General features: G+C 39.8%; 1 protein-coding gene across 8 annotated transcripts in view; it reads left to right on the forward strand.

Moving 5' to 3' along the window:
* Nucleotides 1–13,196, forward strand: part of esrrga (estrogen-related receptor gamma a) — a 166,013-nt gene extending 152,817 nt beyond the window's left edge. For all 8 annotated transcript variants that reach the window (XM_024800997.2, XM_023152964.3, XM_023152954.3 and 5 more), the window contains 3 exons: nt 3,091–3,197; nt 3,364–3,526; nt 7,517–13,196. In XM_024800997.2, coding sequence (XP_024656765.1) covers nt 3,091–3,197; nt 3,364–3,526; nt 7,517–7,761 — 515 coding nt within the window. In that variant the 3' untranslated portion in view covers nt 7,762–13,196. The remainder of the gene's footprint in view (nt 1–3,090; nt 3,198–3,363; nt 3,527–7,516) is intronic.
* The last annotated feature ends 3,275 nt before the right edge of the window (nt 13,197–16,471 follow it).

Genomic DNA, 16,471 nt, shown 5'->3' on the forward strand with positions numbered 1-16,471 from the left:
AGTTTGCATGACTGCACTGTAGCCTCTTTCTGTCAGTGCACACACATAAGTGCATCTGTACCGTCATAGGTTTGTTCTACTTTAGCAGACCACCTAAACACAAATACTAACTATAGATAAGATTAATATCCAGCCCAAAACTTGGTGTTACCAGATGGAAGCAGTTATCCAGTAATAATTTTATACGGTGCTGTTTGAAGTTCTTGCCGATATTTTTTAGGCAAATATTTCAACTTTGTTGCAAACGGCAAACAACATCGACACAAACACACTCATGCTAACTCACACAGTATGAGATGCCTTATCAACAATGGGCAGAAAGGAAATGTAATTAGAACCAAATAAGAAACCTTCTTTTGTCAAGTGAAATCACAGGTATGAAAGAAAGGTCTCCACCCCTCCCACTACCACCACTGCCGCCCTTCTTTCTAACAACTCACCCCCTTTTACTTTCTTCTCTCTTCCAACTCACTCTTTCTGATACACTCTCTCTCCCTCTCTCTCTCTCTTCCCATCAATATCTCTCTCTCTCTCTCCATCATCAGCACTAAATTCCCATTGATGTTTCTTTTCTTCTGTTGTATCGATTGCTTCATGAGAAGGAGGGGAGGAATGTAGGAAGGGAAGAAGGGAAAGATGGCGTTATCTGTTAATTAATTTGTCCTGAAGCCGGCCGCCTATTAATCAGACAGATAAGAGGCATTGGATGGCTGAACGGCGCAGACAGGCTGGTGGGGAGGGAAGAGGGAGAGGTACACACACCAACGTACACACACAAACACAGACAGAGATACGCATGCAGAGTCCCGTGGAAACATGTATGGGAATGTATGCATACACACGGAATGCAAATATGCTGATGAGTTATGTACAAATGTGCAGTTTAAGCACACATATATTCACACAAGGACAAAAAAAATTTCACACACTGCACAAATCTACTCACACACGCAGACACCATCCTGATAAAAATCATTGATGTGCCTCAATAAGAAAAGCTGCACTTTCAGCTCAATAAATTAATCACTGTGGTTTTAATTATTGGTGTTTTCTGTGTGTGTGTGTGTGTGTGTGTGTGTGTGTGTGTGTGTGTGTGTGTGTGTTGCACACATCTGTACACCTTATGTATCATTAGGAGGATAGAGGACTATGCAAACAGCACTGTTAATATACAGACACTTATACAGACACTTTCCATATGAAGTTGACATTCACGGTATATTTGTGTATATGTGATTCAGTGTGTATTCTTGCATTTGTATGTTTGTGCCCACTTCTTGAGCCTTGTGTGCTCCTGTTGGTCCTGGACCAGATGCCACCAGAGGGAAGTGCGCAAATTGATGGAAATCTTAGTTCTGCCCTGAACACCTGAGTACCAAAAACACACACAAAGACAATTTAAAACCCACAACCAGTGACACCATTAAATGATATTAACCCCTCACTCATCTCGCCTTCTCTTCACTTGACCCCAGGGTTGAACAGATTCAATAAGTGTATGTGTGTTAATTTTAGCAATGCCAGTGCATATTTCCCCAGCCCACAATGAGTGGTGAAGTCCTAAGTACCCCCTAAAGACATCTGCCTCTGTGAATAAGGTGTGTGTGTGCGTGTGTGTGTGTGCACGAAGACCCCCCCTTAAGAAATTCACCTCTAATCCCTTCTGATGATTTCATTAAGTAGAAGAAGACACTGCCAGTTGGCAGTGATACTGCTCCCTTCACTGTGCCGTGTGTGAGTGTGCACGTAAGAGTGTACGCACGTGTGTGTGTGTGTATCAATCATACACATTTGGATTCTTTCCAGTTTGTTTCTATGCGTTCATGTTTATGTGTATGTGATATGAAGTGTGTGTTAAGAAATGTTAACAGTTGTAGATTGAATGAATTAGAGCGCATTACAAACAACAATAGCCTGCAACCTGGACATAATGAGACGCCTGCCATTACCAATCAACAAACTGTGAGATAAGAGCCCCTAATGTACATGCATGCGCAAAATACCAACACACACTCTGGCGCACCTAACATCTCAAGAGGAGGTTCTTCGCAGCAGATGTTACTGAAGAAATAGCTTCCTTCGCATCTGCCTGCTTCTCCTGGCATGATGCTTCACTCCAACACACATACACAAACACACAGTGGAGGGCTGCAGCGAGGTCTGACAGGTGTGCTTGCATGGCAAACTGTCTTTGCCTTGCCTATGAAGGCTCACGCTCACAAACACACACACACAGGCAGACAGGCAGGTGTGAATGGACAGGTGTGTGAGGAGAGGACAGCTGCGAAGAAAGGTGTGAGCAGGCAGGTGTTCCATTAAAGAGACAGACAGAAAGAGAAAGACTAAGAGGGATGGACCGCAAGTGAAGTGAGTGTAATCAAGAGATATGGCATGAGGAAGCAAAAACATCGCAATCAAAAAGCATCAAGCAGAAATATGAATCGTGTGTGTACTCACTGTCTGAAAAGAAATGAGTGAATGAAAGAAAGGTGAAAAGAGGTTCACAGTCATAGACAGACACTGATAGGTAAAAAGGAGACAGACAGATATACGTAGACATAGGCAAATAGGCAGACATGGATTGACACCGAAGAAAGCAGGAGTTTTGAGGCCATAGCAGCAGTTAGTGTGTGTGTATTTGAGCGGCGTAACAGCGATGGCCAGCATTGATCCTTGGAAGTTGTGGCAGGGAAAGATAAGGCCCGCCTTTCCCCAGAGAATAGCCCTGGGCATAAGAGGAAGAGGAGGAAGAGGAGAGGAGGTGGAGAACTCTAGTCAAGTGGATGGATTGAGGTTGGCCAAGAAGGGAGTGAAGCTGAGTCTTGAACCTAATACTAGCTCAAACACCTTTTAAACACAGCTGTTTTATTGCTTTTGAGTTAGTTCTGCTTTAAAAAATAAATAAATCCCAAAACAAAACCCACGTTAGAAAAACACACAGGATGCATTTTCCTCTTCGCAAAGGTTATATTTACTGAATTTTATTTTCTTTCTGAAAGATAGACTCCTTAACTCTTTGGTTTGTTCGGGTGGAAAAATTAAATTAACAATCTATGCTCTTGCTTTTCTTTTTGTCTCAATGTTTACCAGGTTTTTCCACGCTGTCTCTGGCAGACCAGATGAGTCTCCTACAGAGTGCATGGATGGAAATCCTGATCCTACGCGTTGTCTACCGTTCACTGCCCTTTGAAGACAAGGTAAGCCTGTTTGTTTCTTGGGCTCAAGTGGCCACCTCTCGTAATGCATAACTCTAAACCGTAATGCAATCTATCCAAAGGGACTGACTTATTTTTGGAGTCATTCTCAAGTGGACATTTAAGAACATGCCAGTAAATCCAGTTCTTCTGTTTTGTCTCTTTGTAGTTGGTGTATGCTGAGGACTACATAATGGACGAGGACCAGTCGAAATTAGCTGGACTTCTGGACCTGAACAATGCCATCCTTCAGCTGGTGAAGAAATATAAATCTATGAAACTAGAGAAGGAGGAATTTGTCACTCTCAAGGCCATTGCTTTGGCTAACTCAGGTTGGAATTTGTTCACTCTCAGCTGATATTTTTGTCTGTCTCCACATTTGTGTTTTACTGGTGGAAGAGTTAATCCTAGGATTCCCAATCCCATGGGGCTCATTTGAGCTGAACTATCAGAGGACCGATTTCAGTATTCTGCATTCAAACAAACACACAACTGTGACGCAACCATGTTAACACATACTCTACTAGTCAAAAGTGTGTCAAATACTGTATGCATACATAGAAAAACACATGCTCAGTGCAAAAATAAAAACGTGTTTTTTAGTTGAACCTCACCACAACACAACGTGCCAATCCTTTTTGCAATTAGCATAGTCGTCTCTTCAGATGCCTGTTAAATAAGGTGAAATCATTAGAACCCAAAATCTGTCGATAAGGCCCCCTCTCTGATGTGTCCAGCTGCATCGACAGCTGACTGACACACGCGCACACACACGCACTCTCTCGCACACACACGCCTTCTTCCTCCCATGACCCGTCTTTTGAACTTTGTCTTGGAAGCTGGCCAGCTCTTCAGTACTCTTTAATTACAAGGGGGGAGCTGTCAATACAATGTGTTTAAATGGGAGAATGCAACGAGAGAGCTTTGAATAAGGAGGGAGGGGCCTTTTGTTCTGGTTGTGCCACTAAAGGCACGCATACACATATTTACATCCATAAATGTTCCTAAACTTTCAAAAAACATACATCTGGTTATTAGCACTCAGTGAAACATTTGTGTGTGCCATTGAAAAATGTTTGCTTACACACATACTTAGATACTGCTCTGCACATGCAGAAAATATTGACATGTTGTTCCTGTGGGCTTTGTGTGACAATCAATCTCTTGCCGCTGCTTGTGTGTGTGCATTTGTGTCCATCCATGTATGTGTTTCAGTTATTCTCTGAATACTGCTTACTGGAAGTTAAGGAAATTTATTGGTTATTTCAGCTGGACAACAGAGTTAAGAATCATTATTATTTGGCAAACATCCAGTACATGGACAGGAAAATCTAATAGTAATAATATTTCATTGTTTTACAAAAGGAAATGGTGCTGACATTAGTCACAATGGCTCATTCAGCGATATTCTTTATTTTCCATATTAATTTAATGCTCCCATCTATTATATATCACAAAATACCGTCAAAGTGCAAGAAAACATCTTTCGCGGGGCTTTATATTCAGCTATAATATTTTGAACTGTTCCTCTACATGTAAAGGCTCATTGTTTGCATAGGATTTTATCAACACATACCTTTGGTTTATTTTTGTAATTGCCTTTTTGTTTTCTTAATGTTCCATTTCGACACTGGCATGACGTGAATTTACTGGCCATGTAAACGGCCAGCTACAGCATGCTCTTCATTATGATGGAAATGTCAGGTTAGTAAACTCTGTCAAAAGCAGACATCGCTCTTAAGAAAATTCACATTTGAAATCGTCATTCTTTTAACTAATTGAAATTGAAATAGCTGACAGCCAAATAAGAACTTTGTATCATTGCCCAGACTCTCGAAATGCTCTTCAAGACAACAGAATGCTAGCATTAGCATTTTGAAGGGCACTGACACTAATTAATTCACAGGATGCTAATTGTGCATTAATGAAGCCAAGCCTTAAGAAATGTTAGCAAACGTGCCCCACATGTAAAGAAAGCTAAACTAGCCATGGGAAACAGGAGGCACATGTGGGGGTATGTGATAGTGTGTGTGTGTGTGTGTGTGTGTGTGTGTGTGTGTGTGTGTGTGTGTGTGTGTGTGTGTGTGTGTGTGTGATTCATTTATGTGCGACTGTGAATTGTGAGTTCCATGTTAACATGTTCGCTTTAACAGCCTTATGTACTTGTGCTCATTAACGTCTGCTGTTTTACTTGTGAGTTTACTGCGGGTCACAGCACAGGCAGAAGCCATGTCTACCAGCTTAAATACTAAACACACAATGCTAATCAAAAACAACGTGAAACTCATTAAACTGCAGTTTAGCTTCTGCCTATTCACTGCACAGCCCATTACAAATTCAAAAAAAAGAAGAAAAGGTTGGGGGGGTCTCCTCCATTCTGTATGGCATTAGCAGTCAATACTAATGTCATAATGACTTTATGGAATAAGTCTATATTTACAAAGTGGTACTGTATAAGTAAAAGTTAAATATATGGTCATATTCTGTATATACAAAAAGAAATATCAACTTAACCTTAAACTTCGTTCCCCTGCCTCATCAATACCGTTAACCACTAAGGAAAATATCATCACAGAGAAAAGTTTCTAAAAGACTCAGACCAGTGGACCACAAGTAGAATATCTGAGGACCAATAGAAGCTGATTTTTCTATTGATCCTCACAGAATCCGACCCACTGACCAGTCTGGTCCTGCATACTGATGCATGCATTATACTCGATAGATCCAGCTCAGTGTATTTGATTGTGCTAGTCCGATTGTGTGCACATCTGTGTGTATGTGGCTTTGCAGGCACATTTTATGTTGATTTTATTTCTCTGAACAATATAATTTATATATTTCATACTTGTTCCAATTCCCATCTGTGCACGTGGATGATGTGAGCATGTGTGCCTGGGAAAGCTAGTGTGTTTAACAAGTACCCAGTGGGAAGTATTTGGTTGAACTGCAATATCCTTCACTAAAAGCTTCCACCAATGGCAGGCAACAAAAGCACATACACAACACGAGACCTCCAAACAGCTAAAATGCTTCTGCTTAGGAGTATATGCATGTAGTTTAACCACTTGTATAACTGACTTTACAGATGTAAAAAAGTAAACATATAAAAGTGAAGTGTATAGCACACAGTGGACTTAGAAGGTCATTACAAAAGATCATACTGTGTTAATGTAGAACTCCACGCAGCTGACAGAGCTTACATGGAGAGCAGGCATCAGACTGTGTCATCCTTTCTGTCCACACCTGCAATGTCTGTGTGTGTCTTTACACACCCAATCATATGTCTAAGCAAATCAAATGTTTTGTAGGTGTGTGTGGGGGTGGTGTTGTTGGTAGGTGAGTGGGGGAGCGAGCTATCAATAGTTGTCTTGTGATTATTATTTAACATGCATGTAGCTATTGATCGTAGACATTGATCGGAGGTTGGGAGCTAAAGGCCAGCTCACATTAAGACCTTGCCTCCCTTAGGGGCAATATGGAGCATTATTATTGAGGGACATCATCGGGCTTTACTGCCACTGCTAAAACACACCTTACATGCCAGCTCAAAGAGAGATTACAGATGTGTGCAACCGCATACTCCTTCAACTCCCTCCTGCACCACCATATCACCCCCTACACACACAGACACACACAAACTCTCATGTGTTCCTTCATCTCTTGATCATTCTACAAGTCTGTCTGTTTTTTTCTCCACCCACTTGTCTCTTTGTCTGGCCATTCATCACTCCCACAGATTTGCACTTTGAAGGGAGGGAATAAAGGGAATATATAAACCCTGTTTTTGGATTGTTTTTTGAATCTTTGTGTGTTTAAAAGTACTAAGGAATAGGGCTACATTTGTAACTGTTCCTTTAATGCCACTAAATCAGGTTTTTGCTAAATGCACAAAGTATTTCTGCACTTTTTACAGTAGGCATGGAAATCATGAGTCGATGGAATTTATATTGATAGTATTTTCAGCCTGCACCTGCGATGCTCAGGAATATTTTCACTTTGTTTCTGCGTAGATGTTTAGTTTAATCTTTAGCACTTCTCTCCCCTCACTCACAGCAGACAATGGTGGCACGGATACAAGTCTACACTGCTGAAAACATCTCAGAGAGTTGTGGGAGAGTTTTGCAGGATCTGCTTCACATTAGCAGGCTTGACTTACTTTTAAAAAGTCCACTTTTTCATGCAATATTTCTTTTTTATCAACAGCAACAAAACAGTTATGTCACATTTCCCACTTTGGTTGAAATACAGTTCAGTAGATGTGGATATTATTATACAAAATACTTCAAATTTTTAGTCATACATTGTCTGTCCTCTTACTCCAGACTCCATGCATATTGAAGATGTGGATGCAGTACAGAAGCTCCAGGATGTGCTTCACGAGGCCCTGCAGGACTACGAGGCTTCCCAGCACCAGGAGGATCCCCGTCGGGCAGGCAAGCTGCTCATGACCCTCCCCTTGCTCCGCCAGACCTCCACCAAGGCTGTGCAACACTTCTACAGCATCAAGCAGGATGGCAAAGTCCCAATGCACAAACTCTTTTTGGAGCTGCTGGAAGCCAAGGTCTGAGGACAGGGACTAGATGGAAGGACAGCTAGAGTCTGATCCACCTGGGCTTCAACTCGAACTCTGAACATCAACTTTGAATGACCTCTTGCTCTTTTACGCGCACTCTCACAAATACATGCACACACACACTCTCACACACACACACAGAAATAGGAAGTTTGTCTGCTGACACATTTCCCTATAAATAGACGCTATCCAGACCTCTCACCTGAACTTGAAACACCACGTCTTTGACAAAAGGGTGTTGACTTGATGATCTTTTTTGGAGGAAGACGGTGACAGACTGTGTAACTCCCATTTATCAATGGAAGACGATATTTGCTAAGAGTAACTTAACAGTTCTCGCAGTGACTCCAAACACTGACGATGACAAACACTTATGCATTTAATAACAATTAGGATGTTATTAATGACAAACGCTTAAATGAGGACACGTTTAAAAGACACTGAACAGTCTTCTTTTTAGCTCTGAGAGACTGTAAGACTGCACTCGTGTCTCCTTTCCCCCTCCTGTTTCCCTCAGAGTTTTTTAGCGTTCAAGAAGAAGACGAGTGGACAAAAAATGAACACTTAGGAGGTGTTAATGACATTTATTGTTGAAGTACATGTACAATGAAATTTGAATCAATGGACAGAAAGAAAAGAAGAGGAGATTTGCCCTGCCAAAGAATGGAATCATCCATTCAGAGGATGCCAGCAAACTTTACTGTCATAACCCAAAACCATTTCTGTTTTGATCTGCCAGTGGTTTTCAGTCCTGGGCCTCAAGAGTACTGCTGGTTCTCTCTTCCTGTAATTATTAAATTGTTTTCTGGGTATTATGAAAACCAGCAGCGCTTAAGGTTTTACGGAAAAGCATTGGAAACAACTGCTTTAAACTCTTTCTGGTTCTCCCTAAATTCAATTTCCTGGTTTCCCATGACTCCCCTGCTTCAAGTACAACTTTACTGTTTGCTGTATTTGCTGACGACTGGTCATCCTGGCCTCTCAAACCTGTCTTGCCATAATATCAATGTCTGTTCACTTGGCAAAGCTAAAAATTGTTTCATATATTCTAACCACATGAGGTGTGATTAATTCGCAGAGTTTAAAAGTATACATATGACTTCTTAGTTGCTAACAACAGAATACAATTTGATTGAAACTTCATAAAATTGTCAAAGATACATGGCTAACAAACAAATGTGGGCTGAGTTCACATTCTGTGTATAGTGTATAATCGATGAAAAACACCTCTTGTGTTCAGACGTGTATTTGAACAATTTTTAGCAGTTTTGTGGCCCTGATTTGCAGCTCTTCACATACCAGTCAGTAGGGATTTAAGTCTATCAACGTGCCATTAGTAGTCCAACCCAAGCTCATTAGCCACACTCCAAAAACTCAAAAGTCTCACCTCTGTATTACCCTCCTCATCCCGTTGTGTTCACGACTACCAGCTCATCTCCTGTGTCAGTACAGAGATATTCTTGTGACTCATTCAGGGAGTGTAGGGGGAGCCACAGTCACTCGGCGCAATTCAAACCAGAAGGAAAGGTGTGCTGACAAAACTGACTGAAGAATACGTATTGTTGCTTTAAAACTCCTCGATCTTTTTTCTTAATTTCTACCTTGAAAATAATCTTAGTGATGATACCAATATTAGGGTTGTAAATAATTGTCATCCTGTATATGACATATAACATGGCTTTGTTTTTGTTATTAATATTGTCTTCTTAAAACTGAATCAATCAATATGTCTTTCCTTTTTTCTATCAGCTTGACCACTTTCAGCAATTATCATATATATATATATAAAAATATAACAAGTAATAATGTATTAACAAATCAGCGTTTATCTTAGAAACTCTGAGCAATAGTGGTTTTCAAGGAGGGGTTTGTGTATATGGACTAAGTCTGCAATATTAACATTACATGCCAGTCTTAAATTCGGGAGAAAGGGGGATGAGGATTTGGAGGAGAATGTGTCGCTTCTCTTTCTCTCTGTGTAACTTGCCATAAGCTATTAGATAACAGTCACTGGGCATTTCCTTTCATGACCGTTAAGAAGAAAAATACAACCCAGGAATCTATTCACTTAAAAGCTGTGTAAAGGTTGCAACTGGGAGAAGTAATACAAGCAAATAAAAACAAAAAGATCCAGCATCCAATTTGCAATTGTCACCTTCTGAAGTCCGCACCTTTCATGTGACCAGGCTTTTTTTGCATTGACATTTGATCTGATTGAACCAGGACAATTCTTGTAGTGAAAAAAACACTTAGATAGTACACAATTTTCTCTCATTTGTGGCTTGAGGTGCAATTCTTTTGGACATGTGACTGAGTGTGGGGACCATGAGAGTACCTTGACTAAATTTAAATCTTTGCTGAGGGGTACAATGGTGCTAGCAAAATCAAAATGTCCTGTTACCTCACTACCCCATTTCCTGAAACACTTGATTTTTTTTGAGGAGTTGAAATTATGAAAGCTTTTAGCCTACGTACAACAATTACCGTATTATGTCATTTAAATCAGCTTCTGTATAAATTGATCATGGGACGCTAATTACCTCAGCTGAATACAACAGTAATTTATATAATTTAACATTGATCATTTGTAAAAAAAAAAAAAAAAAAAGAATAGGTAATGTTGCTTGTTAAAAATTCTGACCCTTTCTGAATTTTAGACAAAAAATGGAAACGCTGAGCTGACAGGCAGCTGTCTTACAAAGAGACACTAATTTTATGGTTAAGTAAAACTGCATACAGTGTGGTTGAGTTATCACAGCTTTAACAGGTAAAAAGTTGATGGATTTTTTTTAAATATATATATATATATATTTATGCACTTTCTAAAGCCAAGTAAGGATGCCAAAATGTGTATTTTACATGACAGCGTAATCTAATATAAAATGGCAACTTGTCACAGCTGAGGAGTGCTGCAGTTTAAAAGTAGTTGATCTCTAACATCACACTTTCAGTATCAGCCATCAGTATTATTAGTAAGGGGTATTTTCTCAGCCTTCTTAAACATTGTATATTGTAAATTATACAGATTATAATTCTAACATAAGACATTTTATTGGACACAAAATGAAAAAAAAATGGGAAAAAAATGTAGTTCAACCTGTGTGTTTCATGTTTGCTGTTTTTTCTATCAAGGAAAAAAATCTCTCTTTGGTTCATCTCTTTTTCTTTTAGGTCTTTTTTTTTATGTTTGAACTTTTTTCTCCTCTGATGAGTCCTCTAAGGCGTTGCTGTGTACTTTTTCTTGTGGTGATTCCCGTTCTTGTGCTGTGTGCTTCTTCTTTAGACAACACAGAGTAGAGTAGAGGCCATGTTGTCTATCTGTCTGTCGGATCAGTCCGCCGGGGGTCTGGGCACCGGATTCTCTCACAATGAACCGAATCGTATATAAGGCTCTTCTGCTAGAAATTTAACTAGACCACCAGGATCAAATTACAGTATCCATCTTTACCAAACTATACATAAATAATTAAATATTTAGTATCTAAATGAAGAAACACCTTAACAAGTATTTAAAAAGGGATCATTTGTGTAACTTTCCTGTAGATTGAACAGTATATTGTATATCTTTAGGTTAAATAAAGCTGAAATGAAAAGGACATTTGAGTAATTCAGAACTGTAGGTGACTCTTTTTTGATAAACTCGCTGTACATAACTGCCTTCCATACAGCTCAGCGAAGTCATTATCTTTGCTGTTTTCAGGCAAAAAGAGAAAATACTAAACCAATTTTTTTTTCGTCCCTGTTTCCTGGAAAATATCTTGCTTTACAATAGACAGTGAAAAACCTGTGTGGTTTGATGGGAAAGACATGTTTTAAGAAACATGTTTAATTAGCACTCGCTGCTGCTCTTTACCATATATTCATTGCATTGTGGGGCACCAGGTTTTGCAAAATTCATATTGAAACTCAAATTTTCCCCAACTTGAAATAACATGTGATTACCCTACCTGCTAAAATAAATTTCTGGATCCATACGCTGTGATGCAAACACCATGATTTCAAATATTCTAGTGTTCAACAAAGGTTTTAACACATTTTTAAAAACATGATTATACAGAAAAAAAGGTTTCACAAGTAGGAATACGCGATATTTTTATGGTCAAGCTTCGAATTGCATAACAACAAATGTATTTTGACTGTAACATAGAAAAGTGTCCCCCTGGAAAAAAGGATGGTATTCATTGCCACCAACTGTACATTATGCCACATACAACAAATGGAAGAAAGGTGCTCTTTTTCTTACTCTTGTTTTCTGTTGCTGTTTATTTCTTTGTCAGTTGCCCAAAAATTGTGCGTACTCCTAAAACAATTCACTAAGAAAGCTGTTCAAGTGATTAATGCAAAGCTGAATCTGGTTAGTAACCACGTTTGACATTCATATTAAACGTGATTCACAATGATGCCATTTTATTTTGTTTACTGCTGTCATTTCAGATGACGAATGCTAAATTTGACCAGGAAAAATTTTTGGAAGGGAAACTATGTATTTTGTCCAGAGGTTTTGATGTAATCTGCTGCTCATAGCCACAATATGATTTAATTGTATTTTTTCTTCTTGTTAAAAAGCAATATTTTGAAGACTGTACAATTATGAGGCAAGTGTTGCACATGTCGGGTCATAGATCCAAATACTAAATAATCTATTAGAATGATTCTGTCATTAGTGTTAACAAGGAAAGGCAAGGAGAAGGAAGGAGCAGCTGGGTTTTTGCAGAGCCACTGGTACAAACCATTTGAGCTGTTTTCACTTTGGACATCAAGTTATTGCTCTAATATGGATCAATTAGTTGCGACCACTTCACGTAAACAGTAGATTAGCTTGAACAGAATGATGACTTATTGAGCCACAGTAACAAAGCAGGTTTGTCCACTTTCCATGGCTGCCCCTGAAAATTGCACATAAACAGTGTTTATCTACAACTCTGCAGTGTATGGTCATTTAGTTGTATTTAGTCCCCAGGTGCAAACGCCACCCGTGCTGCAGCTTACCCTGCAGCCTGAATTTGCAAACATGAAGAATATATTTAAGAAAGGGAGAACGTTTGGGAACATTTGGATGAAAGGGAAGAACAAAAAGACCCTTGAGTGGTGAAGAAGAGTTGATGAAAGACGTCCCTGTAGTGTTATTTAAAAACATGTCCGTAGGTTTTAGATGTGCTTCACATCATTAAATGAGAAAAAAAAAAGACAAACAATTACCTGTATATTTTTGTGATGTGTATCATACAAGTGTGCTCAAACAATAATGTCCATTCGTGTAAATGTATTTATTTCACATTGTATATATTGTTCAATGCAAAAAGAGAGACCTATGATTCTGTAACTTAAACTACTATGGGTTAAAACATTACATGTGTTACTCCAGACTATGCCTTTCAGGATTATTACAGTAGAGCAATATCAATTAAAAACCAGGCTTCCAGTTTTGACATCTGTCTTGTGTCTGATTCCTGATTCTTAATCTTGTGTCTGTTCCTTGATTGTTTTATACACACAGCAACATGTGCATTTAAGCACGTAGACAGCCGAGCATCAGAATAAGCTAAGAAAGATTGATTTAAGTGAATTTCTACATGGCATGGTGGTGGGCACCAGACAGGTATATGAGTATTTTAGAAACTGCATATTTATTGAGATTTTACTACACAATCCTCTCTAGGGTTTATAGAAAATAGTCCAAAAAAATATCCAGTGAACCGCAGCTCCCTGGGCTTCAAGCTGATATGGAGGCAACAGTAACTCAAATAACTACTCATAACTTGTGACCAAGGTATGCAAAAGAGCATTTCTGAACAGTCAGCCTTGAAGTAGATAAACTACAGCAGCAGAAGACCACACTATATGCAACTAAGAACACTAAACTGAGGCTACAATTCACACAGTGTCACTAACATTTTGGTGGTGTTGCATCATGGATCTGCAGCCGACAAATCTGCAGCAACTGTGTGTTCTGTCTGCTGTCATGTCAATAAGGACTAAAATCTCTGAGGAATTTTTCCAGCACCTTGTTGAATCTATATCATTAAAAATCTGTTATGAAGGTAAATCAGGATCCTCTAGTTACAAAAAGAAGTCTGGATGCCTAAAAATAAAGAAATCCCCCACTTCTCACTTCATTTATTTTCTCAGTAAACACTTTAAATGTAAGGTCTCAATCATAAGTTTATAGCCTTGTTTATAGAATAGAATAGAATAGCCTTTTATTGTCATTGTACATCTACAACAAAAATATGGATGGTCCACACCAACTGTGCAGGAACAAAATTTAAATACTAAGACAGCATGAATAAATAACAAACAGGAGAAATATATACAATCAATTGGAATATATACAAAACAAGAAAAAGGGACACATTGGAGAACAAAGTGCTTGGAAGTAGCGTAAAGGACTTGGTCTTAGTATAGTCTGTATGTTAGTGGCCTGAGTGATGAGGTTCTCAGACCATGGCTGAGACCGGTGAGTGTGGGGAGACAGTGTTTGTTACCAGTCCAAATGGCCCAGGGAAAGAAGCTGTTTGTGAGTCTGGAGGTGCCGACCAGAGGGCAGCGGGTCAAACAGGTAGTGGGCGGGGTGCAAGGGGTCACCTGTGATGGCCCTGGTTTTTCTGAGACAGGAGGATCTGGTGATGGCCTCCAGGGGTGGCAGAGGGCATCCAGTGATTTTTTGGGTGGCGTTAAACACCCTCTGTGCAGCCTTCCTGTTCTCAGTAGTGGCCCCTGCGTACCAAACACCCACGCAGAAGGAGAGCGTGTTATCCACTAAGGAATGGTAGAAGGCCAGCAGCAGCTTCCAGTCCAGGTTCTTCCTCAGGACACGGAGGAAGCGCAGTGGATGTTGGGCCTTCTTTACCAGTGCATTTGTGTTGCGGGGCCAGGTAAGATCAGCAGATATGCATAAGAACTCGTAAGAAGTGACTTCTTACGCATGTACCAGTGTCTTACATGATGGCTTCGTCTAGTCAACCAACACCATCCTCATGTAGCTCTTCCTGTTCTTCCAGATGGCTCACCACTCTGTGAACGGTGATGTTGATGGCATCTTCCCAGGACTGAATTGCTCGGTAAGCAAACTGGTGGGAGTCAAGGGAGGGGGGTAGACAGTCTCTGATGTGTTGACACACAATCTGCTTGAAACACTTCACGGCTACAGATGTGAGGGCTATAGGTCTGTAGTCATTGAGGCTGCCTATAACAGTCTTTTGGGAATGATAGTGGAGACTTTCAGACAGGTGGGAACGGTGGCATGAGTCAGGGAAAGTTGTTGTCTGTGAGGAAGCCCTCTATCCTCCTCCTGTAGGCCTTCTTGGCCTGTTTGATTCCCTCCTCAGGTTCGCTCTAGCAGTGCTGTATAGAGACCTGTCCCTCAGTCTGAAGGCTGAGTTGTGAATTTTGATCAGAGCCTATACTTCACTCGTCATCCAAGGTTTTCAGTTAGGATGGTTTCAGTCACTGTCACATTGTCTACACAGCACTTAATGTAGAAAAGGACAGACTGAGTGAAGGTCTCCAGGTCTACTGTCCCATTAAGGGTAAAATAGACAAAGAATTTTACGTTTTTTTGTGGGGGAGTTTTCAAAAAACCAAGATAACGCTACCAAAATACAAAAGTCAACATCAAACATGACTGACAGCAATCAACCTTACAAGTTATTACATCAGAACTTAGATCAAACTAGTCAACTGGAGTTCCACAAGAGGAAAAATCTAATCCAGTTCACAAAGACAACAAAGAAGAGGACACAAAGATTGTTGCCAGCATCGCTCATGGTCGGCCCTCCACTCTGAAGTCCACTATGGTCTCCACTTTAACTATCTACTAGACAGATTAGCTAACTGTCTTTAAATATTGTATGTAGAATGCTATGTACAAGCTCAAAAACGGTGATCTTCACAGTAGAACATATTTGTTATTCAGAATCAATATCATCATTACAGTAACGATGATAGCACTTTTTAAGGTTACAGTCTGATGAAGTACAGCATTACAAAGTCACTATCCTTTGCAATTGTCTTGCTTTGTTTTAAATTGGATTGAAGTGTTTTGCTGAAAGGAACTACAGCAGTGGCAGCAGCAAGGCAAGGGTGGCATTAATATTTAATTTGGCAAACACTATTTTATCCATCCTCTAGTGTATTAAAGAATCTGAGAACAACCTCACATTTTAGAACCATAGACCACTATCATCCATTACAGAGCTGCTTTTTGTTACTAATCCCTAAAAATAAGAAAAATGAAATATAAAAAAAGATAAAGAGTGATAGAAAGGCAAAAGCAGGGAGAGTAGGAGGAGGGAAGAGAAAGTAGTAACAGCTTGCTTCTGTGGGTGGCTAACTACTGTCCATTCTGAATGGCCAGATCTGCTCTTGCCAAGGGCGCTACACACACACACACACACACACACACACACACACACACACACACACACACACACACACACACACACACACACACACACACACACACATGGATTAAGACATGCTGTGTAAGAGTAAAAAACAAACATAAGCTGTCAAGATTGCATTTTTTGTGAGTTTTAAATCATTAGCTTCTGCACTTTTAAACTTTTTTTTCAGACATTCTTTTTTTCTTACTTGTCCACCATTACTTCCTTTTATTCCCTTTCTTGTTGTCACATTTACACCTCTTAGTTCTCTGTTTCTAGCTCTCTAGCCCCCCCCCCCCCCCCCCCCAATAGCCAGCAGC

This window comes from Maylandia zebra, linkage group LG1, assembly GCF_041146795.1.
Source record: "Maylandia zebra isolate NMK-2024a linkage group LG1, Mzebra_GT3a, whole genome shotgun sequence".
Lineage (NCBI taxonomy): Eukaryota > Metazoa > Chordata > Actinopteri > Cichliformes > Cichlidae > Maylandia > Maylandia zebra.